General features: G+C 35.9%; 1 protein-coding gene across 1 annotated transcript in view; it reads right to left on the bottom strand.

Annotated features, from left to right (window-relative positions):
- LOC128894551 (breast cancer anti-estrogen resistance protein 1) overlaps positions 1-10133 on the bottom strand; it is a 157111-nt gene extending 146978 nt beyond the window's left edge. Inside the window, exon 1 of the mRNA XM_054156370.1 lies at positions 9994-10133. Coding sequence (XP_054012345.1) covers positions 9994-10038 — 45 coding nt within the window. The 5' untranslated portion in view covers positions 10039-10133. The remainder of the gene's footprint in view (positions 1-9993) is intronic.
- Between the last annotated feature and the right edge of the window lie 15349 nt (positions 10134-25482).

The following is a 25482-nucleotide window of genomic DNA, read 5'->3' as shown; positions in this document are numbered from 1 at the left end:
TCTGAGGTTTAGCGCCGATAGTATCAATTTCCACGATAAAGTGCACCGCGCAATCTTGGCTGGGAGCATGCTAGTAACACGACAGCATCCGACTTGCGATTGCGTTAATCGTGTATTTTCATATTTCGCTTTTCTTTGTTCGAATGCTTGACGAATGATGCCGATATACAGGGTGTCTCAAAAGTCGGGGAGGAGCCGGAAATGGAGGGTAGCTGAGACGATTCTGAACAACAATTTCCTTTGCAAAAATGTCGGATGGGGCTTCGTTAAGGAGATATTAAGAGAAAATCCCGACCAATCAGAGCGCGCGTAGACCGTTAGAGCAGTCGCGGTAGCGAAGGGTATGCGCTAGGTGGCAGCGCTTGTACGCGAACAAGTGACTCGACGTGCATCGAAGGACATTGACGCTGCCGCCTAGCGCGTAGCCTTCGCTACCGCGGCCGCTCGAACGGTCTACGCGCGCTCTGATTGGTCGGGGTTTTCGCTTAATATCTCCTTAACGAAGCCCCATCCGACATTTTTGCAAAGGAAATTGTTGTTCAGAATCGTCTCAGCTACCCCCCGTTTCCGGCTCCTCCCCGACTTTTGGGACACCCTGTATATCATATCTAATGTATAAATTTTATTTATACATATCTAATATATTATACATAATTAGGATAAATTTTGTATTACTCCGTTTCAGTAAACATATACTTTCATATTTCATTTTTCGAAAACCTCTATTATTTACTCAAATAGATTTTGATTTATGGATCACCCTGTGCTTACTTCACTGACAGTTTTACGCTGTTATAATATATAAAAAAAAACTATTATCGAGACATATTGTAGGCTATTTCTTCGAAATAAAAGATATCGAGTTGGATAATCTTATTGAATAGATATACGTATAGGTGTACAATATTTCTATTCAACAAATGCAATATACCTGTTCAATACAATTGTACCTCTGTGAGAAACCTTATCCAGTTGTATTGACATTAATACCGTTCTGTAAACGAATGACTTTCACTTCTTTGAGAAACTTCACAAACAATGATTATGAAAAATTCACAGCGATATAATATCTAAATCCAAATACATTTACAATTTTTCTATCAAAACATACTTATCTTACGCCCAGATAATAATCTTTCTAACTCGTTTATTTATATATTAAACAGGTAGCCACTATAAGAAATACTATGATCCATACGAATGATGTCAATATTTTAAAAAAATGAAAGAAATCAAACAGAAGAAATTTAATTATCACATGAATTTTATATCCACGGGTAACCTAATTAATATATAATATTTACTAAATACTCTGCAATATCAATAACCACGCAGTCCATAAAAATGATATAAATATGTAAAATAAAGTTAGTGGAAAGAAACAAAAGGAATTTAATTGTCACTTAAATTTAATATCCAAGACTAGCTCAGTCCATATATTATCGGTACTCGTTATACTTAAATACTGAACAAAACTCGCTAATTTGAAAGATCAAAGGATGCTCCAATTTTTTCAGCGGCAACGTACGTGCGATGAAACACTTTTACTCCAATTAATCGCTAGATTCGATACGCACGATACCAAACGAATATCGATTTTTCCCGACCCACTTTCGAAACGCATTAATATTTCATTCGTTTCGTTTCGTTTTAACGATTTCGCAAAGTGCGTAAATCGTTGAGCATTTTCACGACGTGATCCAAAAAAATTGGGAATCCTCACGCGCCAGCGGTTCTTTAAATATATATATATATATACATATATATATTTTTTTTTTTTATACGGTTTACCGTGGGAAGAAACTACAAACGACGACGTTGCGATGAAAATATGAGAAGCAAAGCCACGGAATTCGATGATGCTCACGTTTCGGCCTATCGGAGTTACGGTGGGGAATTATTCGTCGACGATAGCGGGATTATGTCAGTAATATTAATCGAAAGGGAGCTTGTATTCTAGGAGGATGTCGGCGTGTGTGATCGATTGCATCTACAGGGTGAACGCAACGGATTTGAGGGATTCGAGGAACGCTCATTGGCGCGGACGAAGAATTATTTTAATTCATATTAAGAAATGTGGAGGTATTTTTGGATTTGAGGATAATTAAGTGCAGGAATTGTAAATAAGTCTCTATAAGGGAAACTAAATGGTTGCTAGCAATCACACATTTATTCCATGTACATACATTATAATATATTATTGTGCATATATTAATTATAATAGTAGAAGGTATGTATACTTGGTGTACAAATTAATTCTGTGCCTCTACATTCAATTATTCGTACCTCTAGTTCGAATAAGAATATTTCCTAGTCATTTTATTACGTTGAAATACCATCTTCATTTTCTTTATAAATAAATAGTAAGTTTACCTTGGAAAGGAACAGAATTAATTTCTACCCCTCATACCAATTTTTTTTTAAATTTTTACTACAAGACAAATATAAAGTAACACATGTATGAATATCAAATTAAAACATGTAAAAGCTTTGACGTGTAAAATATTCTTTACTACCCTTCAACGCAACTGACTACTGACTTTCGACTTGCACAAACATCTATTTCCTCCTATTTAACTTTTGCCATTAGCTCACAACATTACCACTTGACTGATAAACTTCTATACATGAACGTTGAAGCTAAGATGAGGCAGTTTTTAATCCATCAAAACCCAAGGAGGGAACAAATAAGAATTAAAGAAAGGAGAGGTTCGATTCGTTCTGGATACGGCACGTTAATCTCGTTACAAATTCTTCGGGTCCCGTTCGTCGAGGTATCGATTTCGTCGTAACCCTTTTTATTCAGCGATCTGGTCACGCGCGCTTCCTGTTACTGGAAGCTCCTACGAATTCCGCGCGACGAGCGCGTTTTGCATGAGCCAAGAATTTGCATGAAACACGCATGATGGAACTGTACAATGACGGGAATGCCGGCAGCGAAACCGCGATTCGACAGAGTACACCGGGTACAGTGTTATGTGATACGATCCACGGCGTTTATGCAAACGTAACTACTAACTAATCGATACGTAAATATACAGGGTGGATGGTAACACGTGGAAGCCATTTGAGCGATCAATTAAGGGAGAACTCTCGTTCGCGACACGAAGAGATAAGTGTTGTTTCGTGATTTCTTTTTTTGCGAGAAAACTGCGAGAGCGAGAAATTTGAAATTCTTACGTGAGATTGTGGAGTATATTCTTTATACTTTGGCATTTATTTAATGTCCGCGGTGTGAGTGTAGAACGATTGAAAAATTCGAGGGAATATTGGAAAGCGGAAGAATGATTTCTGTCGTGCTCTCATGTATTCATACGACGATGACTAGAATATTAATAAGTAGATGAGTATAAATAAAAAAAAACCTATTTAAAAAAAGAGTAAAAGATATAGATCAGTAAGTTCTGTATCTTCTCAGACTATAATATATGGAAAATTCATACCCAGAATAAGAAGAGTGTAAATAAAAGGGAAACTATTACATTTATAAGTAAAAGACACTGTACCCCATAAATAATAATAATAATAATAATAATAATTGAATAATACTATACAATATATATATATATCATTATATACACATTGTACATATTATTATTCAATAAATAAACATATAATATATATATTAATATATATGAATAATAATGTATACGAATCTATGAATAGACTCCATAAAATTTCTATTTCATTATTTAATACATCGTTCTTCCTAAAGTCATAAACATGATGACGATGCTCCCCTCTAAAAACTGAATATTCTTCGTGGGAAGTTTATCTCAGCTTCCATCAATGTTTAAAGAAACTCGCGTCGGTTGCTGTATAAGAAAGGCTACGTATGTTTACGTTAGAATTAAGAAATTAAGAAATCTCGCAAGAACCATATCCATGCATTTGTTTTGCCGCGAGATATTGAGCAACTTGCTCCGCGTTACCGTAAATGGAAGAGAATGTGTACCGATGTACATACATGTATGTATGTATATCTTTCTTGCGCATACTCGCGCTAGTATCGCGAACAGCAATTAATATCCGGGCTAAAAATGGAACAGCGGCGAATAATTGACAATTAAGAGGCAAATTTAAATAGTTTGCATGCTAACGATGCAATTCCGTTACTAATGAAAGACACAATTCTAACGATACTGGGTGGTCCATTAGGAATGTAGCAAAGAATTTTATTCGACGATACGAATAAATCAATTTATGATTCTGCAATATTTAACATGTTTCTTTATGTTTTTAGTGTTTGTTTTAGAGTTATCTTCAGAGTCCACAAATTATGAATTAAATACATACGCGGAGAATTTGTAATCATTTGAAGATAATAATTGAAAAATATGGGGCCAAAACGTTTATGAATTTCAAAAAAAATGAAACGAACAATTTTTTACAGAACACATAAAAAAAGCATTTTCAAATGTAATTATAGGAACAAATGAAAGGAACAAATGTTGTATCCAAGAAATGAAATGTATCAATTAAAAGTGAATATAGTCTAAGAAAAATTCTAATCAATAACTAATTTTGAATTATACAAAAAAAAACTGTTTTCTCGCTTCGCTCTGAATATTCCAAATAATTCTCCCTTGGCTACAATTCCTCAGAACACCCAAAATCATTAAAATTGCGATTATCTCACGAACATTTCGAATGTCCAACGAAGTATAACGTTCGAAAAAATGAGCAAGACTAGAATTTCAATCGTGCGCTTAAGTGGCACAGCTATGCAAGATAAGATCGCGGCGACGCGAGGCATCTTTCGCATTCGGAGCGTTGCACCATCTTCATCTCTCGAATCGTACTGAGCGCACGCGATTAATTTATTTTGTAAATAAATTCTCTTTACGGTCATGCGGCGAGCGTCCACCTTTGACGTCGGTATTCGAGCCAATCGATAAGACCCGCCTTAAGAATTCTCCGATGGTGTACGTCACGCACCTTCTACGAACTGTATCCTGGAGCATCGAGAGAAACTGGCAAACGAGTAGCGTCGACGGTGGCTGTCCCTCGAGTCATCGAAAATACCCCGAAAATTTAGTGAAAGTGAGAAACTATCGCACAGTCACTTGGACCTTGACGATTCGAACGTTGGACGCATGGGGAAGTACGCGAACGATGAAGAAAGGTGGTATTTTCGCATATTTCGATGATGCATCCTCTTTGATCATTACACGTTCTCAAATACGGTGTTTATTGACTATTTAAAATGTTTAAATTGTTGTCTTTTTTAATCGGTATATTGTTAACAAGTTTTGTCCTTAATCTTGCTTGGCACATTACACTTTTATTCAGGCAAGTGTCTTTCTGTATAATATTTAAAGTAAAAAGTTGTTTATTTTTTAATACACAATATTAACGACATGTTTCAGCATTTATCTTCCTTGAGATACTGCACTTGTACTTTACTTTACTTTACTAATCCCAAACGGTATGTTTTCTATCTAAGTAGAATTAAAAAATCGTTACATTTGACCGACAATATTAATAAAACGTTTCCCTCTTTACCTACCACTAATATTTAGATAAGTCTTCCCCGTACAATTTTACCAAAATTATTCAAAGTGTGAACTACACAGCTGATTAAAGCTCGAGGTGTTTTTAATTCGCGTATCGAGTGCAATGACTGCGTTGTGCACGCACTAAGCGTTTAGGCTGACTATAACCACAGCCATCTACTTTTTCATACCCACAGAGGACTACTATCTCACAGCCTGGTACGCAACCACATCTGTCAGGACTCCACAATCAAATCCATTGTCCTGTCGAGGGGAGTCTGGTTCGACGAAATTTTTCCTAGGTTCATCTTTATCAAGAACGCGATCTCGTTACATTTCTCGTGAACTTGGAAGTGATGCTATTAATTGCATACCCAAATACGATTCCAATGATAACAGTTTTTAAAATCAATCTAATTTTATCGAGATAACGAGAGACGCGAGTATATAGAAGTTACAGGGAGATACACCCTCGTTCATAAATACGTGGTCATTTACTACCTTCAACGAATGATTAATATACGCCCGTGAATTATTACTATACAACTTTTGTTGCTGAAATCTATAGTATATTGGATAAGTATTTAACAATATTCGATGATATTATATGTTTTGAGTGCCATATTCAATTTTATAGTGGAACTTTGGGATCGTTTAAGTAGAAAAGTTCAATATATCAAAAGCATTTATGGCATAAATATTACAAAATGAATGAGATAATATTATTTCGGATACAATGAAGGAATTAATAATATGCAAGTTTGGTAAAAGAAATTTTAACATTATCTAGTTGTCTGTATAGTTTTTATTATTAGTAATGTGATATTAGAAGAAACATAAATGATGTAATTGATATTAATAGATTCGCAACTTTCATTAGATATCTATTTCTAGTAAAGAAGTGTCCACATATTTCTGAGCGGGTGTGTATCTAATTATAAGAGAAATATCTAATCCAGAAGAATAATTTAAAAAGGACACGCATACATCTAATCTCTAGTTTTGAGGAGATTCTGAATTCTAGTTGGATGTTTTGTTTGCCTTGAAAAAAGAAAACAAAAAAAATACATGTCGAATCGAGTAACCTCCTCCTTTTCGAAGTCGGTTAAATAAAACTAGAGATAGTTACTGCAACTAGGAGATAGTACCAATAATGATTAATAGTGCATATACTGCCTATCATTATTAGGCGTGGTCTTATCGTTCTCAGGCTTTCCGACATTCGATCGGTATATTCCCATTCATAAATTAGGTTCCGCATATTTCACAAGTAGGTGAATCTGTTTTCTCCGTGAAATGATTATTAATTAATCTTGTGTGACCTATTCAGAGCCCCATTAAATGTTATTTACTCTTTTCTGCTGAGATCAGTTCGTCTCTGTTTTAGAAATTTACTTTTTAATCCATGACGTCAACCATGACGTCACTGGAAGCTTCAAATACCGCCCAACGATGACTTTCGCGACATTAAACGAGTTGATGATCGTTGCCTGAAAGTGGCTGTTAGGGCGAATTCAGCGATATACGGCACCGTCATGGTCAAGGTCACACACGAAAGACAATAAAGGGGACCTGGTACACACCGAAAGCAGACTTCCAACTACTGCACGACCTTAGTCGTCGCTCAAACCTTCTTTCACATGTTCATGGTCCTCGTTACGTGGTCCGTTTTTTTAACCTTGTGCGACGTATTAAGACGCAAAAGTATTAAGTTTCGATTAGTTTTATTTAGATACAAAATTGTACACTATTTTCTAAGTAAAAATTTGGTTCATTATTTATTATTACAGAACCGTTGAAGTTTATACGTTTATACGTAGACTGGAAAGTAATGTCGTTTCTTTTACATTAAATCCAAACAAATTTTTAATAAATTTCTATTTTTAATTAATTATGTAATCGCCCTCGTTATCAACAGCCTCTTGCCATCTAGCGTGCAAATTTTCAATGCCAGATCGATAAAAATCAATGACTTGATGAGTGCTAGACAAGTATTTAAAATTACAAAAACGACATTACTCTCCAGTCCACCTAATATATGTATGTATAAATATATGTTAAACGTGCGATTGTTTAGGTCAAAATTGTCAATGTTATTGCACAAAATTTTAGAGCAATTGGTGCGTATTTAAATAGCCTTTACAAGAATTATTTATTATTAGATTATAAGTGTTTCCAAGCATCAATTTTTTTTATATAGTTAACAAAAAGAATATTTCAATCTAAAATATGAGAAATATAAATTGTAATTATTCAAGAAATTTAATATAACATTTTATTTTTTCAGAATATAGGTTTCAAATAGTAATGTAAAACTGCGTTCGAGAGACAAAAAAATTTATGTAACGACGTTCAATATTGAAATAGATGAAAGAACGACTGTGTCCACAATTCTATTGGAATACGTAATAATTGTGGACACAATGGTTCTTGTATCTACATACATCAACGTTTGACGTCGTCTACTTGTGAAGGCTTTTCGTCTCGTGTAATCGTTTCTACATTATTCCATTTCTTCGCGAGTATTTTTGAAATTATTCTAATCGAAGTTTCTATACAAATACAATATTCCACATTTTAGGTTGAAATACTGTTTTTATAAACTACTATATTCAAGAAGAATCACAATATATGGTTAAAATATTTACAATAACAAACTATGCTTGTGAAAGCCATGAATAAAAACATAAGCCCTTAAATAATTAACCCTAAGTTTCAAATTTGATACCGGACTTTGTTTTTAATATTTGACTGTATGTATGTTACCATTACGTAATGTTCTTTTGAACAAAAGTTAAAAAAGTAAACGTCAGCTGTCAAATTTTTTTAAATAAATACATTGATATTTTTTAAAAATTTAATTTGAAAAATCAGGCTTCTAAGGGTTAAGAGCATTAGAACCGAGTGAAAAGAAGAGAAAAGAAAATTCATGTATATGTATACATAACTGTATTCTATAACTAACCAACCTGTATTAATTTTCTCTTAATAATAACTAAACTACAAATTTTAAGCATTTATGGTGCAAGAAAATATAACAATTATATTTTACGAATAAAATAGATAATATAGTACATTATATATCATAGATCACTCAAAGATTAATCAAATATATTTTACATAATAATTTACATATATTTTTGTACATTTTCCAAATTACTGTACGTCATAAATGCATAAAATTCACAGTTTAACAAAACCGAACAAAAACGAAACTAAAATAGAATTCCGTGTCACTGCCATTTATCCCTACAACGCTGAAACAATGCTCCACGGATCATTATAATTCTCAAACGTCGTTCTATTTAACCTTAACCCGAATCGTGACTAAGACGCGGAATTCGAGGTATTCTTTATCACGGAATACGATCCTTAAGGAAATTCGAATCCCGTACCATCCGAACGAGACACGGGATCGCGGTATTCGAATCGATCCAATGGAATTCGATTAATCGACACGCGTGACGTTATCGACGAAACTACCTGTCGTCCGACTCCGATGGTTTAAAGCGGTTGGAGCTACGCACACGAGTGTATAATATTGACACAACGTGACGCGGACACGGGAAACTTTCTGTTCCCAGAAGACGATCTTCTCGAAACCGGCAACTAAGAATCGCAAATATTTGTCTTTTCCACGCCATCTTGACAGGAGTGGCGCGCTATCCGACACCTTGAGAGTACGGTACTGTTATGACCACGCCGGTAATTGTCCGTGGCTATCGACAGTTTCGGTTTTCGCGTCAGCAAATTCTCTGTAGATATCGATCACGGAAATTTCTTTTTCTCCTTTATAAATACACTCGTTTCTCTGTGCTATACTCTATTATGCGTTATTTGCCTTCACCTACTTATATTTTCTCCTACTTAACATCATTTCGTAACTTGAAAAAGTTGGGCACTTGGAGCACTGCCCGCGTGCTTCCACGTTACATGCTCCAACTGATTCAGACGCGACAAGTTAGATTCAATTTTTAACATTTATATATTTAATTAAATTGTGACGTATTGCTCTCATCGAAGAGATCCGTTTAAAGTCATCAAACAACTCGAAACACAAAGCTCACTCCAAGCTAAAGGCTCGTCGATCGGTTCAAAATTTCGCGGTTACCGCTCCGAACTTGTCACGTTAACGAATCAATAAAATCGAACGTACGCTTTCGCGGCATTAACGCGCGCCTAACATCAAGTTTTGAACGAAAATGTACGAGTCGCTACTTCGGGGTATTCCACGGATTTCTCTTCATCGAGGAATCAAGTTCAAGTTGAAGCAGAGAAAAGAAAAACATTCGAATTTAACCGTGGAATACGGGTTCGTGAGAAATTCGTGGAAGACATAAACAGTGCCGTGGCGCGTGTGACGAAAACGGAGCGACCGCTTTTTTGCTGTCACACGCGAGCAAAACGCGGTTGGTATCGAAAGAAGCACACTTTCAGGTTGAAGGTCACGAGAGAAGCGAAATAACGTCGCGGTATATACGGTGGAGTTGTTGCATACCTGATTCAGTGTCGTCGGAATGATGTCAGGAGTTTGCGGTAACATTTTACTGGAGATGGTCGACTGCCCCTCGAGTCAAAACGATCGTGGTGAACACGCGATACGTAGCATAATATCCTTGCGAGAAAACGATAGAAAACACCTTGACAGGACACACACAAGGATCGATCACGAACGACCCAGGCACCAACTGTTTCGTCACTTATGCTATCGTCCCGGACCACTGATTACTCGTAGATCGACTGTTACACTCGTAAACGGTATAAAACGATCTCTGTATCCGGCATTTAAAAAAATACGATTGATTTTTTCCGCGTCGAAGGGACGAGGCGAGAGAATACGTCCTTCCTCGACGAAGGCATGCGCAAGACTGACGGGTCCGGGCGGTGTAGCTGAACCCGAGCGCGAACGAGCGGCGACGGAAACGGCCGAACACCTAACATCCCCCGAATACGCGCACGCTATGGCATTTCGGAAATTTAAACGGTATCGACTACTGTCGAAGCAACTATCACGTGGAGATTATCGTCCCGATTCGGACCGATTGCTGATCTTAACGAACCTTTTTTCATGCCACAAAGTCGATGGAAACAAAGATCAAGGTGGATGTACAATAATAACAGACAACCAAGAACTGACCTACAAAATTCCCAAAGGAATTTCAATTTTCACATGTGAAGCGTACGCAATCGTACAAGCCTTACGATACATAAAATCCTCAGAACACAATCATTCTGTTATATTTACCGACTCCAAATCAATTCTACTTGCTATGGAAGATCTTAGAAGTACAACAAAAATAATTCAAGATATCCACGCCGAATTAACAGAACTTCAAATAGAAGAAAATGTTCAACCCGAATTCGTTTGGAATCCATCACACCATGGAATCGTGGGCAACGAAAGAGCAGATGAAGCTGCAAAAAAAGCCATCACGTTGGAAGAACCATATATCCAAATGCTACTCACATTAAATGAAACCAATAATTTAATAACAAAAAAAAAAAACAGCAAAAGAAATCTGGAACCAGGAATGGACCGACATGCCACCAACGAATCTACACCAAATCCGAAAATCAACTAGCGATACAACTCCGACCCTACCAAATAGAAGACTGCAAGTAGCAATAACAAGATTGAGAATTGGCCACACAAATTTAACTCATTGTTATAAAATAACAGAATCGCAGCCACCATCATGTACCTTTTGTGACGAGCCCATCACAGTTAAGCATTTGATTGAGGAATGTCAGGGAATGCAGCACAAGCTTGTAGAGTTCAAACTTATAAATAATATGCAAATGATTCTCAATAATAGAAACGAATTTCTTAAACTAATAGATTTATTAATTAAATATGGAATAATGAACAAATTGTAATCGAATTTAAATATTAACGTGGTCACTAATAACCCTGAAGTTGATGTGACCTTAAATAAAGTAATTAAAAAAAAAAAGAAAAAAAAAAAGTTGATGCGGAGATTAAAGAAAAACGCTGAAAGCAAGACTTTATTCACGAATTTCTTGTGAATGAACAGTTCAATGAAATTATTTGGAATTTTGTATGCGTTTGTATACGTAATTGAAATTACAGAAAAGAAATTTTGTATAAAGATTCATTGTATAAAGATTCGATGCCATTATGTCAAATAAAGTTTAGAATAAAAATTCAAAAAGATTTCTTTTGTTAATGACTGTAGAATCTAAATCTGTTAAAAAATATTCGAAATTTATAAAAATACAATTTATCTCTCTCTAGGAGTTGGTATATCGTTTTACGTTCAATTAAACGACGTGATACAATATATCTAATTAAAGTAAAAGCAATCATCAAATAGCATATCGGTATAGAATTGAGAACTGACAAATTGAGCTAACGATTAATCGTTTCTCGTGTTTAAATCTTATCTCTCGGTAGCTGATGACTTTATATGACGAAGTGTGACTATATTGACTCTCCGTATTGTCTCCGACGTACGTAATGAGAAACAAGATTAGTACTGTATGATAAATTTTAACAAACATTATTGCTTTTCAATGTACAATTAATTTCCACTTATGTATTGTTTTGTTATGTGACGAATATCACGTCAAAAAGAAGCAATTATATAAGTATTATTCAAGATGGAAACAATGATTGAAACTGTCAACAAAAACGAATAAAAAAGAACAATTGCCATCTCCTGTACTTATTAGTATACTTGTTAGATCCGAACATTTCTCGTGTGCTATGTAATGTCTTTACTTCAACCAAATAAAATCAATTTCGAAAATGTTTTTAATTCATGTTTCACATAATATTTTATTTCATGTTAATTCTTTCTTTAAATTCTTTCTTTAAATTAACAATTGCTATCTCCTATACTTATTAGTATACTTGTGTTAGTTCTGAATATTTCTCGTGTGCTATGTATTAATTTCTTTACCTCAACCAAATGAAATCAATTTCGAAAATGTTTTTAATTCATGTTTCACATAATATTTAATTTCATGTTAATTCTTTCTGTAAATTCTTTCTTTAAATTAACAATTGCCATCTCCTGTACTTATGAGTACACTTATATTAGTTCTGAATATTTCTCGTGTGCTATGTAATTTCTTTACTTTGACCAAATAAAATCAGTTTCGAAAATGTTTTTAATTCATGTTTCACATAATATTTTATTTCATGTTAATTCTTTCTTTAATTGTCGCCCCCAAATTCTATAAAATCTTGATTCCCATAAAATTATAACGCGCCCCTGGCAATTGTAAACCGTCTCTGTAAAACAAGGAAAGTTTGCAAATAAAAGTATGTATATCGCGAAAATACAGAAGCCGCCACTGTGAGCAGTTCGTTCCACGAAGTACAACTTCATTGCTGGGGAGGAACTCCGTCGCTGCCATCAGAAGCTCGTTTGTATTCACCTGGTAATGGCTGCCTCGCCAGACGCATAATAGCCGTGTCTAAAGAGTCGCGTTGCGAACGATAAATTCCTTTCCCCGATCGTTTCGCCCATACGTGGAATTTAAACGCCACCTCCACGAGACGAACACGTGAATTTCGCGGAAAAGATCGCACACTTGCTCTGACATCGTGAGAGTTGCACCCGTGAAAGCTGTGAATCGAGTAAAGTGGAAGGACGACCGTGAAACGGAACCACGGGACGATGAAGCAAAAAGGGCTCCGGTTATAAATATCGGTTACGTTAACCGGTCCTTCTAAGGATCGCGAGTCATCGCATCTTTGGTCTTTTGCGCTTCTCGATCCATTCCATCGGAAACGGGTTAATCGATGAAGATATTTCTTTGAAATGCTAAGAACTCGAAGTCCTCACTTGAACAAAGCGGAATTATTAATATCATTGATGCTCGTTTTGGCATTAAAGAGATGAAACTCGTAAATGAGGAAGGGGATGAAATTTTATAGAGCTTGGGTTTATTGTAAATGCAAAGAAAATAATTTCATTTAATGATTAGACTGCGGATTTTTATCCATTTATGCATTTATAGGGAGTTTGAATGTGCAAGAAACTACAAAATGCATACAGTATGCAAGAATATAAGAAATATACAGAATAAAGTTTATATTATAATATTTACAGAGTAAAATAAATTCCTATTTAGGTTCTATTTTTGTAGGTACGTTTGCAAAGATTTCGATTAAACTAGAGTAATGATTAAACTAGAAATTGTATTGATGTAAATGTCCTGCAGATAGGTTTTGGCTCGGTAATAATTTTAGCTCTGTAAAAGATAAATTGGAGCATTTCAAAATATTACAGATTTATACACTCCTTGAATGAATTAAATTTTTTCTACAAACTGTGACCAACTTGTTAACAAAAACAAACACTCGTTGTACATCCTATTTATATCTGGAAAATGATTTATGAAACGGCTGCTGTTTTCGTCATTTTATCGACTAGTTCATAATCAACTCTATTTTTATTTATGTGGTGTTCAAATGATATGAGTACGTATGCAACATCACTTTTAATTTAATTGCATTAACTCCTTATTTTTATTCAGAATACCTATAAATTGATAACGTCGAATGCTATTATCAATATTGTGAACCTCTACACAATCTATACACAACTTTTGAATAACCAAGATTTTCCCTCAATTGTTGCCCCATGCTAAAAGAATTATACAGGATGTCCCAAAAATGTTGGAGTTCCTTGAAAGCGGTGGTTCGGGAGGTGATTTCGGGAAGAATTATTTCTCAATGGAACCTCAAGCTTCCAATGTATAAATATTTTTGAAATTATTACCATATTTAGGAACCATACTTAAGTATTCATACATTTACGAATGCTCTTGAAAATATCTAAACAAAATCATGCACCAAATAAATCAGGAATATTCTTTTGTATTCTCTATGCAAACCTACGAGTATGAAATTTACCTCGTCGAAAAATTCTGAACCCTAACGAAAACAAAAATACTGTGCATGTAATATCTGTATCTTTATCATCGCTGTATCTTTAAATGTGTACCACACACAGGCAGCCACCAGAGTAGTAGTATCAATTCTCCCTGTAATTACTTTGCACGACATTTTTTGCCATAACGAGATTATATTACACATGTTTGGTAAACTTACCATAAAGTATGCGACGTAATGGTTATGAGGCCATTAAAGACATAGTGTTACAGGCGGTTGGGTTAATTTCGAGTGAGTCGTCATAATTTTATGCCGGATACGAAATTTAGGAAGGCCATTTTCGGTAAAAGCCGAGCTCGTTTCACGCATATTAGCCGCCGTGAACGTCATTTAATGACGGCGATTCATGGAATTCTCGTCTAACGCCAATGAGAATCATTCGCGTGACTCACGCCGCGTGATGCAATCTTCGTTCTTATCGTTAACTTTAAACAGGTGTTCCGGGACGAAATAGTTGGCGAACATTTGGTTCACAATATTGTTAATAGCATTCCACGTTATCAATTTATAGGTATCCTGAATAAAAATAAGAAGTTAATGCAATTAAATTAAAAGTGATGTTGCATACGTACTCGTATCATTTGAACACTATATAAATAAAAATTGACTTGAATATGAACTAGTCGATAAAATGACGAAAACAGCAGCCGTTTCATAAATCATTTTCCAGATATAAATAGGATGTACAACGAGTGTTTGTTTTTGTTAACAAGTCGGTCCACAGTTTGTAGACAAATTTAATTCATTCAAGGAGTGTATAAAACTGTAACTGTTTTGAAAATAGCTAAACAAAATCATATACCAAACTTTCTCTTTATCAAAAATGTTGTTTCAAATCAACCTCCGAGCCACCCCTTTCAAGGAACTCCAACATTTTTGCCACACCCTGTATACAATTCTACCACATAATCACAACTCCTGAACCACTGAAGTACCTTTTAACGAGCTTTAAAATATTCCACAATTATAACAATACAATTTTCATTTAATTTCGTATAACCTGATATCCAGCAGACCTAACTCAGGCCTGGATTGTCTTTGACAGAACACAATCGAACGAACGTTGCATAGAGAGCACTGCTTTGCATAACCGTGGCCCAGACGAAAGCTAAATTAATTACAGAAATCTGGCTGAATTGGCTCGAACTACCTTCCGTAACTTTCTACGACCTACATTTCATCCACGATAGAAGAACGGTTTTGTCCGCATCAACGAAGCCCCTGGACCGCCGACTTCCGGAATAATTCGCCGGTCGAATTCCGCGAGGGGTTCGACTCTAATTCCGATATCTCATTTACGGTTCGACGTTGGTCGTAACGAGGCGGTATGCGGAAAATGGCGACGATCCACGGAAGAGCTGGCGCCGCGAGACCTCCATAAGGCTGTTCATAAAACATGCCCGCTCGAATGAACCGAACGAGGAGAAAAGAGTGGACGCGGCAGGAAGGCGGAAAGGGTGGCTCAACGCGGGAGAAAAGAGACCAAACATCTTCCAGCCACTTGTCTTCCGTAACCACCAAGAAACGCTTAACCCGAAGGGAGCTCGTTTACACGAAGAGCGTAACGGAAGGACGCGAGAATGACGGGAAGAGAGGAAAATCATGAAAAATGACGACCAGACACGGCTATTTAGTCTATACCTGTCGGACGATCTTTTAGGCTACGTGATTTTCACTTCTCTGGATGTTATTGAATAAACCAGAGGGGCGTGTTTGATCGGGATTTGATGGAGATGCTTGTTCAGAAATGTAAAGAAAAGGGTGATATGGTAATTGAAATGAAGTGTTTTTGGAGCTGTTTGGAGGAACGCGAAGAAAAGTTGAAGGATGTGTAAAACAGATAACGATTATTGAACAAATTATTGAACGAGACGGTAGAAAAGGCTGGAAAGGACATTTGGACTTGAAGCTTAAGGAGTTAACCCTTTGCACTCGAGGCCTTTTTTCTGGTATCTATCAGCAACTCGAGATGCTTTCTTAGCATTCTATTGTCGCGAATGCTAAGCTTAAATTAACTTCGAAAATGAGATCCTTAATTTGAGATTTGAGAATCAGGTCAGCTTTGCCTCAACGACAATCATTTTATTGGCAAGTTATTATTAAGTTCGAGTTCCAAAGAAATGAAACCTAAAGAAAACCTAGCGGTGACTGAGAGTCACCTCTCGAATGCAAAGGGTTTATAGTTGATGGTTTAATTGAAATAGATACACGTCTAAATTCTGAAGTAACGAGAGTACAACATTTTTAAAGGATTGGCGATCTCCGAAAACAAAGACACAAATCCAGAAAGAAAATGTATTACAGTCCTTTACGACCTTGCACGCCTCTATAGTCTCGTATATATTATGTACACCTTTGATTTCTAATTTATCTATTATTTTAATAATAATTATGTATCTATTACAGCTTTGAACTACCATGTCTCACAAACAATCAGTATCCGATGAGATACGCGTCGAATCGGCAAGATCGCACCTCACATCAAACTGTAAAAACAGTTATTGGATCAAATCGATGGAAAGAATGTAAAAAGGAAGATAAAATGCGTACAAAGACGTCACAGAACAAATTATACGGCACTCCGCATGGTAGAGCGATTTGAGCTCGCTTCCTTTCAAAGTCTGCGCCACGACGACTTCTTTTTGCCGATCTTCCGCGCCACGAAATGTATTCACGAAGTAGCAATCTCCGTTCTCTCGAATGTCCATTCATAAAACGTGCCCTCTTAGAGGTAAACGAAAGGCAAAAACCGGGCGACAGCAGCGAGACGAAGAAGAAAAAAAAGACCGGTGGCGGAAAATCGAAAAGGGACGTAATAGGCGCGAGAAAGGGAAATATGACCGGTGGACCAGTGTAAAAGGGTTGCCGCGACGTTCGTTTTACGCGGAGATCGCGAAACGCGAGACTGAGAGGTTATTAATTTTTAACGCAGACTTTGCAGGTGCAAAGATTAAAGAAGACTGGGTGCCACTACTCGACTGGCGCCAGTTTCTTTGCGAGTAGAAAGTTGGTTCAACTGGATAATTATTGAATCGAGAAAGTAAAGAGCAAGTATAGTTTTACATTTCACCCTTTACCATTAATATTTAGATGAGTGTTCCCATATAATTTTCCAAAGTTAAATATGCATCAAGTATATCAGTCTTTTAATATTCTAACCCAGACCTAACCAAAACAGTATATTAGGTAGACTGGAATATGTCTACCTAACGCTTGTTTGTCGCTTTTTTTCACATTAAATCCAAACAAATTTTTGATAAATTTCTATTTTTAATTAATTATGTAATCGCCCTCGTTATCAACAGCTTCTTGCCATCTAGTGTGCAAATTTTCAATGCCAGATCGATAAAAATCAATGACCTGATGAGTGATAGACAAGTATTTAAAATTGCAAAAACGACATTACTTTCCAGTCCACCTAATTTATTATTCTATTTATTATCCATGTAAAATTAAATAATCGTTAGTTTTATACCATAATATTAATAAGACATTAAGTGTGGTCTGTGATTGCTGAATGTTTTTCTATAAATAATGATAAAAAAGTAAAGAAAAATAGCCATTAGAAAGGAATACAGTTCTTAGGGATATATGAAGAGTATGTTTACGGGGCCAGGAACTTGCGTCATGAAAGATAGAAATCAGGGAGTTGAAGCATTAAGAAAAATAACCGAAAACAACCATACTCTATTTCAAGACTAGTAAAGGAGATTTTCCATATATTTTTAATGTAAGATTCTAATTTGTGTCTATATTGTATAATACTTTTTTCTTTTACTGATGTATATATTGGCATAAAATTATGTTATAGCTTCAAATCAGTTTACGGACTTGCAAGGACTTCAAACATCTCTAATGGAAGCGTATCTTCTTCTCTATGGGAAGTGCTATTTACCAAGCAGTGATGGGCAAAACCCTAAGCCTCGAATAAATCTGAAGTTTATCGATATGTTTGTCTCGTTTCCTCTTTTGAACATTTTCCAAAGAAGGAAACAAGAGAAACACGTCGGCAAACTTCAGATTTATTCAAAGCCTAGGGTTTTGTCCATCACTGTCACCAACCCACAGTCTATGCTCTCGTTTCTTTCTTTTTAATATTTTTCTAAACTCTCGCCAATTATAACAACTGATTCCATTTTAAACTCAGTAACCCTTTTCACCCTTCTACTTCAGATCTCATTTTTAAATACGAGTGACAGGAAAGGTAATTTTTGTGTAAAGAATATTCTTCTCGCCACAAAAATCCATTTAAAATTTATTCATTGATATTATTAATTCCGTTGTATTCTAATTCCGTTTGTTACAAATAGTACCTCATAGGTTTCAGGCGACGTACCCTGGACGCCATTGATCTTTGAAAACCTCGCTTCAGGGGTTCGTTTTGCGCCGGTATCGAGAAACCCGAGGCTGAAGGTTAATTTTACCGTAAGGAAGCGAAATAAAATAAAAGATGGAGGAGGGCGCGGAAGAGTATATTGAGAAATGTCTTGCCTGGAACGAGACCTACCGCGAGTTAATTGAATGCTGGAAACGTGAAATACAACCTCGAACGGCGTCGGCCAATGTCAGAGGTCGTTAGCCGATGCAATTATTTCGCTTCGATGATTCGCGAAATCGTTAAAATAAACACGGCAGCTGTACAGTTCGGCCATCCCGTCGTGGCGAGTTAAACGCGAAAAAAAGGGCGGCGCAAAAGAAAAAAAACGATTCGAATGGTTCCACTTCGGTTCCTCTTTTTCCTTTTCTTCCTATAGTCCGGCGCCCATTAATTCGTGCCACGTTTCTTTCATATAATTGATCCACATACCGATCCAAGTGCTTTTAGGCACGAGTGGTCTCTGGGATTTCGAGTGGACGTCTTCTTTTTACGCCGGACGCTGTGAATGAACCTCGTCAACGTCCACTCTCTCCCGCTTTGAACGCACGTTTATGCTATTCGAAGGGCAACAAAATAAAACATCCGTTTTCAGACAAACGGACGCGATAGGAAACGATGGCAGCGTGCATGATTTTCCAGCGGGATGTTACGGTTTGTTGAGCCAAACAGTGGCGAAATATTCGACACGTTCGGTTAGGGTCGACAACCATACTCTTTTCGCGATGCACGTATTCCTCTGGGCGGAGGTAAGAGAATGTACTTCTTACTTTTCTTCTCCTCTTGCTTTCTTTATCGAAGCTAAGTGCACCACTTTCGAAATGATACAATTATGAAATTGGATCTTTTGACGAGGAAATGTAAATATTATTTTGACTATAATAAAACAATGTTGTGAATGTTATTTCTTCCAACTTGACTTTCTCGCATATCTTTCTTTCATAAAGAGGAGCTATTGAAACAGATATCGAAGAAGGTTTCCTAAGGTAGAGCTAAATTATTTTTTATATTTTTTATTTTTGACATTTTACGAATGAAAATAAATTCGAAGAATATTACTGAAGTCATGTCGATGACTCTTCTTGGGGTTTATTTAGAATTCAACAATACTTTAGCTGATTTTACTGTTTTTCTCTCTTGGGAAAAATTGAATAACAATTATTATCACTTCTTGCTTTTAAAAATAGTTGAACTAAAAGTGATAAATATAAGTGCACTGCATACAACAATATGTAAATATATACACAAATGAAAAGGAGAAACTTGAATTAAAGTATGCTTTGTCTTCTAAACCTTGTATCTTATCGTTTACATTTCATATATCTATGTATTTGTCATAAATGCGTAAATATCGACAATCTAGTTATAAGACACGAGTACTAATACCCCTGTCTCCTACTGCCATCATACAGTACTTTATTTCCTTTATCTCTATTTTCAAAGTATTTTTTATTATTGTAATACATAATAAAAATGTTCCCTAAATATATCGACCTACTGCAATAAGAATGTCAGAGCTGAAAAAATATAGATTTATCAGACATTGCATTTAAAAGTGTAAATCTCGTCCAGTGAATGCAAAGAGTCCATGTAGCGATTAAATATTGCAAATTACGCGTCCACGACGAATTCGTCTCGACTTTCATCGCCATCATTGCAATTTACCAGTGTATTAAAATTGCATAGCTCTAATTAATACTAATATTTAGACGACTACGGAGAAGTAAATTTCTCTGGCCCTGAACGAAACATGAAAGTTATCTCCCGAGAGAGACTTTCACGAAGTTTCGTTCAACTTCGGGGAAACTGGAGCACTTATTAGCGTAATTTCGAGCAACAAGAATCTACAGCTCGACGAAAAGGAGTGGAAAATAAAGTTTAATTCCGACCACCTTGGATAGCACGCAAGGTGAAACCAGACGGTGGAATCTCTGGTAGCGCGTATCAATCTTATTGCCGTTCTCGTCTAGTCTGCTTCTGGCAAAGGGAATTCCTGGAATTTTATCAGTGGCGTATTCAAGGGGTGTACTCGCGTGTAACGGTACACTTCAAAGTACACAATGAAAGAATATGCCTATCCGTACCAAAACAAACTTTTATACCTGAGCGTTCGTGTTTATCTTCAAACGTTGCAGAGATTTCACGACGTAACAACTAGGATATTCACATATCATTTTAGCAATTCACATTTTATTTTGAGACCACTATTTTATTACATATTTTGTTTTTATGCAATTTATGACGGTAACACATCTTTATTTCTGGTATAATATAATTGCGCCATGTAAATTTCTTTAATTATTCTATTTTTAATTACGGTTCAAATTGTGGAAGATTTTTGTGGGCAATTTGTAAACTTTTTCAAATGTAAATTTGTAAACTTTGTCAAAAATTAAACGAGAATTAAGTGCGATGTGGTTATGTACTGTCGACAAATAAAGCGAGAGTCAGATTAAATGTTAAATATTAGGTTGTCCTAAAAGTTTCTTTCGTGAGTTGCATTCAATTATTTTCTGTGGCAGTGTTTATATACATAGACAATCTAATTTCTTAGGCACTGATCTTGTAACAGTAATGGAGCAAAATGAATTGTACACAATTTTGTAATGTAACATAAAACATTAGATATTGTGTATGTATTAATTATTAATAAAAGGAAAGAAACTTTTGGGACAACCTAATAAAATTGAAAACCAAATAGATCAGAGAAAAATATAATACGATACAAAATATAATACAATAATATTTTCTGAATTATATAAGCAATTGCTTTTATTATTTACTGCAATATTATTTACAGATCTTCATCGAAGAAGACCTTATAAACATAATTGAAAATTGCAAAGAAAATTCCAATTTGTTTCCATTTATTCCATTAAGTATCATCGATTTATCAAAAGAAATTGTCAAATAAATAATGACATAAATAATAGACTTTTCACGAGAATTTGATTTTTTTAATCAAACACAAATGGTATGCAATATACATGTACCCAATTTTGTTATTTTAAATTAAAGTACACATGATTGCAATGAAACATAACAGATAATACTATTTAAATGTCTACAAAACCACGTCGACTGACACACTCTGTTATTAAAAAAAAACAGAATCCCATTATCCACGAATAGTCCATGTCTACGTCACTGAATTGTATTCCTGGCGTCTAAAAAATCTTGGAAACCGTAGTGAATTTCCGATCGCGAAGCAGAGGCTACGATAAAAATAGGTCTGAATTAGCCTTGCAGATTCCTTCAGGTGCACCGAAATTACATTTACCGGGGGAAGCGTCTCGAACGGATATAGCATCGATTATCCTCCGTTTGTCGCGCCGCTGGACACTCTCCTCGTCCTAACAAAAAACTTCGCACCTCCAATTATGTAAATCAACAACGGACATGTAACGAAGTCATCCCTTGCATATGCATAGCCGAACGGGGGGAAACGAAAGAAATTGCTATTCGATGAAAGAAACGTCCGCTCGTGAGAGACTGGTTTTGTTTTTCCTGATAAAATAGTGGTTGCATGAAATGTTAAACTAAATGTATTGACACGTTCTTCTGGTGATTTGTTTATTGGGAATTAGTCGTATGATAGATTAGATTCTTTCAGGGCTAAGTAAGCTTTTTGGGGATTCAAATGAGAAAAGATAGCAAAAGGTGTTCCAAAAGGGGCTTTAAGGTTTTGCTTTTCAAATTTTAAATAAGGTTTGAAATGCAACTAGCATGTGGAATACATCCAATTATCTTTATTTTAAATGAAAGTAGACGTAAAAGATGATGTTCAGCACGAATAAGCTGATAGGCATACTTTCTTATTGGAAACTAAAATTATAGTGGCCCTTTTGGGGAAAAAATCTTTTCATTATAATAAGGAATATAATAACAATAAAAATCGTATTTTTTTGCATAATTGGTAGGGGAATTAACAGAGCAGAAAAAAAATATATTTGCCACTGAATGATCTTCTAAAAGAAAACGTCGTAATTTATAGTTTTATTATTATTAATGCGCACAAAGAATAATTCTTTTGTCCCCCAAAGAAAAGTAATTCAAGCTTTGAGAACAAAGACACAAATACGGAAAGAAAATGTATTTCAGTCCTTTACGACCTTGCACGACTCTAAAGTCTCATTTAATTTCTCATTCTAATTTATCTATTATGTTAATAAATATTACGTATCTATTATAGCTTTAAACTACTATGGTCTACAAACAATATGTATCAACATCAAACTGAAAAGTAATTCAAGCTCAACGAACTAATAAAATTTTTTCATCGTGCCAAGGTGAACCTATATTTCAATACAAAATACCATCACAAGACGGTGATTAGTAATCGTAAAAACTGAATACTATACATAAATTCAGTCCTGTCCCTTTATCCGTGAGAAAATTTTCAGACCGTGTTTTGTGGTCGGAAAAATTCAAACAGCCCTCATAACAAACCTTGCAACCGTTCTTCCCCTTTATACACATTTATTATAATTTTATTCTCACGCGCAACGACCCCTTTTACAAAGAAAACAACAATTCCCCCCGCGCTTTGTTCCCGCAACCACCTAGATCCACCGCGTAATCAAATACATGTAATTTGCTTTCGGCTGGCTGCTCGTTTATTCGTACTTCTTCGTAATTTACCCAAACGAAACACGAAGGAGCTTTCCTTTGCCACCATTGTGTTCCTCGATGAAAACTAAAGTTCCTCGCTCGTAATAGTCTTTGCATAATTCTCCCTTGTCTCGCGGTAGACGCAAAGTTTCCCGATTGTCGAAGAACACGGAGACAGTTAACAATGCGTCGCAAAGTCTACGGTTACGAGCAGCAAACGGCGTGCTTCCTCGTTGCAGTTTAACGAATAAAGGATACAAAGAATATCCTTTCACGCGAATCCATTATTGCGCGTTGATAGCTCGTTGGGCGACGTTCAAACGTTGGACGGTTAACAGTTTCGCGCAAGACTCGAGGCGCCTCTCAATTAGTAATGCTCTGTAACCATCGTGACAATAAAATACGTTTACCTGCGCTGTGTCGTGGCAAATTATCCTTCGAAATTACGAGCATCGTAAAACGGCTTTTAAATTTAAACGTCAGCGCGCACAGCGTGATATTTCAGCGACCTAGCGGGGTAAAACTTATGTGGTCCAAAATCTTTATTAGGGCGTCCGCTCACGAAGCTACTCAAAAGAAACGTAATTAGTTGGTGATTGAAATCACAAACTAGTTAAGGAAAGCATTTCCTATTTTTAGGAAAAGCATCTATCGCTATTCGTGCTAAGAGAATGTGCCAAAACAACAGCAATAAGTAATACCTACGATTTTATCAGTGAAAAAGGTCTGTACAAAGGCGTGGAATATTTTAGAAAGTATTTCTAAGTATTTGAAGTAAAACACAAATAATTTTTCTTTAATTTGAAGCTAATTAGATGCAAACATACCAATTACTCTTCAATGAAAAATGATTTGAATTGGGATAACATTCAAGAAAAGTAGTCTTTAACCGACTTCGAAAAGGAGGAGGTTACTCAATTCGAGATGTATGTTTTTTTTTTATTATACGTATAGAGTATTTTTCCTACTGAAATAATTTTTAACCCTTTGCACTATGAGGTCGCCTCTAGTGTGACAAAACTATTTTTCTATAGAATTTTAAGTCACCTTGGACTTGATACTCTATACAATTAATAAAACAATCAAGTGGGCCACAGTTTTATTAAACAAATTTTGTGAATTCCATTCTTCCAGTCACATCTCAAACTATAGCGCGGTCCAAACACTTTCGTTTCATACTTCAGGTTCTCACACTCTATAATATTGTCAAAATTAATGTATCAATTTCTTTCTTGGCTCCACTTTAAATTTTAATTCCTGTGATTTTCGTTGGGGTGCCATCCTCATGTATCACCCTCCGAAAGCGTGGGACGGGTGTGCGATCATAAAAACTAAAACTGCCAAGTTAATTCCAGCACAGCGACTTTTTCCGCCACAGATTAATTCAGCGTAAAGAAAGTTAAGTAGCTTCTTTACCGAAATGGTAAAAGCGTGTCTTAGATATCCAGACGTCGTTGGCGGGGGATTAAGCGGAAAGTCGCGACATAATCTCCCGACTGAAAACCGTCGGGGTAGACTGGTGCAGCAAGCTTTCATTTACAAGAACATCCATTTTTCCGTGGCGCAAGGTGGGTCGTGAATGCGTCACGAGCGCAATCGCGAGCCTCGTAAAATCGAATTACGATCCATATCTCGGAGGGATCAGTCGCGACCAAGCCGAAGATGAAAGGCGATCGACGCGTGGAAGGTGGAGGAGGAAGACACGCGAACTGGAGGAACGGCGCGTGCATAAGTAAAAAGGATTCGTAGGCCGGAATCAGAGGATACAGCTAAAGTAGCATTGAAAGTAAAAAGTACAAATATTTTAATTCTACTTCAAGGAATCCTCTTAGATATCTGTTTAACCTCGTCAGGCACATTGACACACATGTGGATATACGTTCGTTTGTATATTAAGACTACCATTATTTATGAGAACGATACTTTTTAGAATTAAAATATGTAACATGTATAATGTGAGACAGTATATTTGTATATTAAAATCGATTTACAGATCAAAATTGCTTTGGTTTGTGTATATTTCATTAGAGCAATAAGAAATTCAATAAGAATTCACCTCTCAAGAGATTAAGGGG

The sequence above is a fragment of the Hylaeus anthracinus genome, unplaced genomic scaffold, assembly GCF_026225885.1.
Source record: "Hylaeus anthracinus isolate JK02 unplaced genomic scaffold, UHH_iyHylAnth1.0_haploid 4, whole genome shotgun sequence".
NCBI lineage: Eukaryota > Metazoa > Arthropoda > Insecta > Hymenoptera > Colletidae > Hylaeus > Hylaeus anthracinus.
The sequence above is the reverse complement of the archived record's forward strand: the minus strand, read 5'-3'. Positions and strand labels throughout refer to the sequence as shown.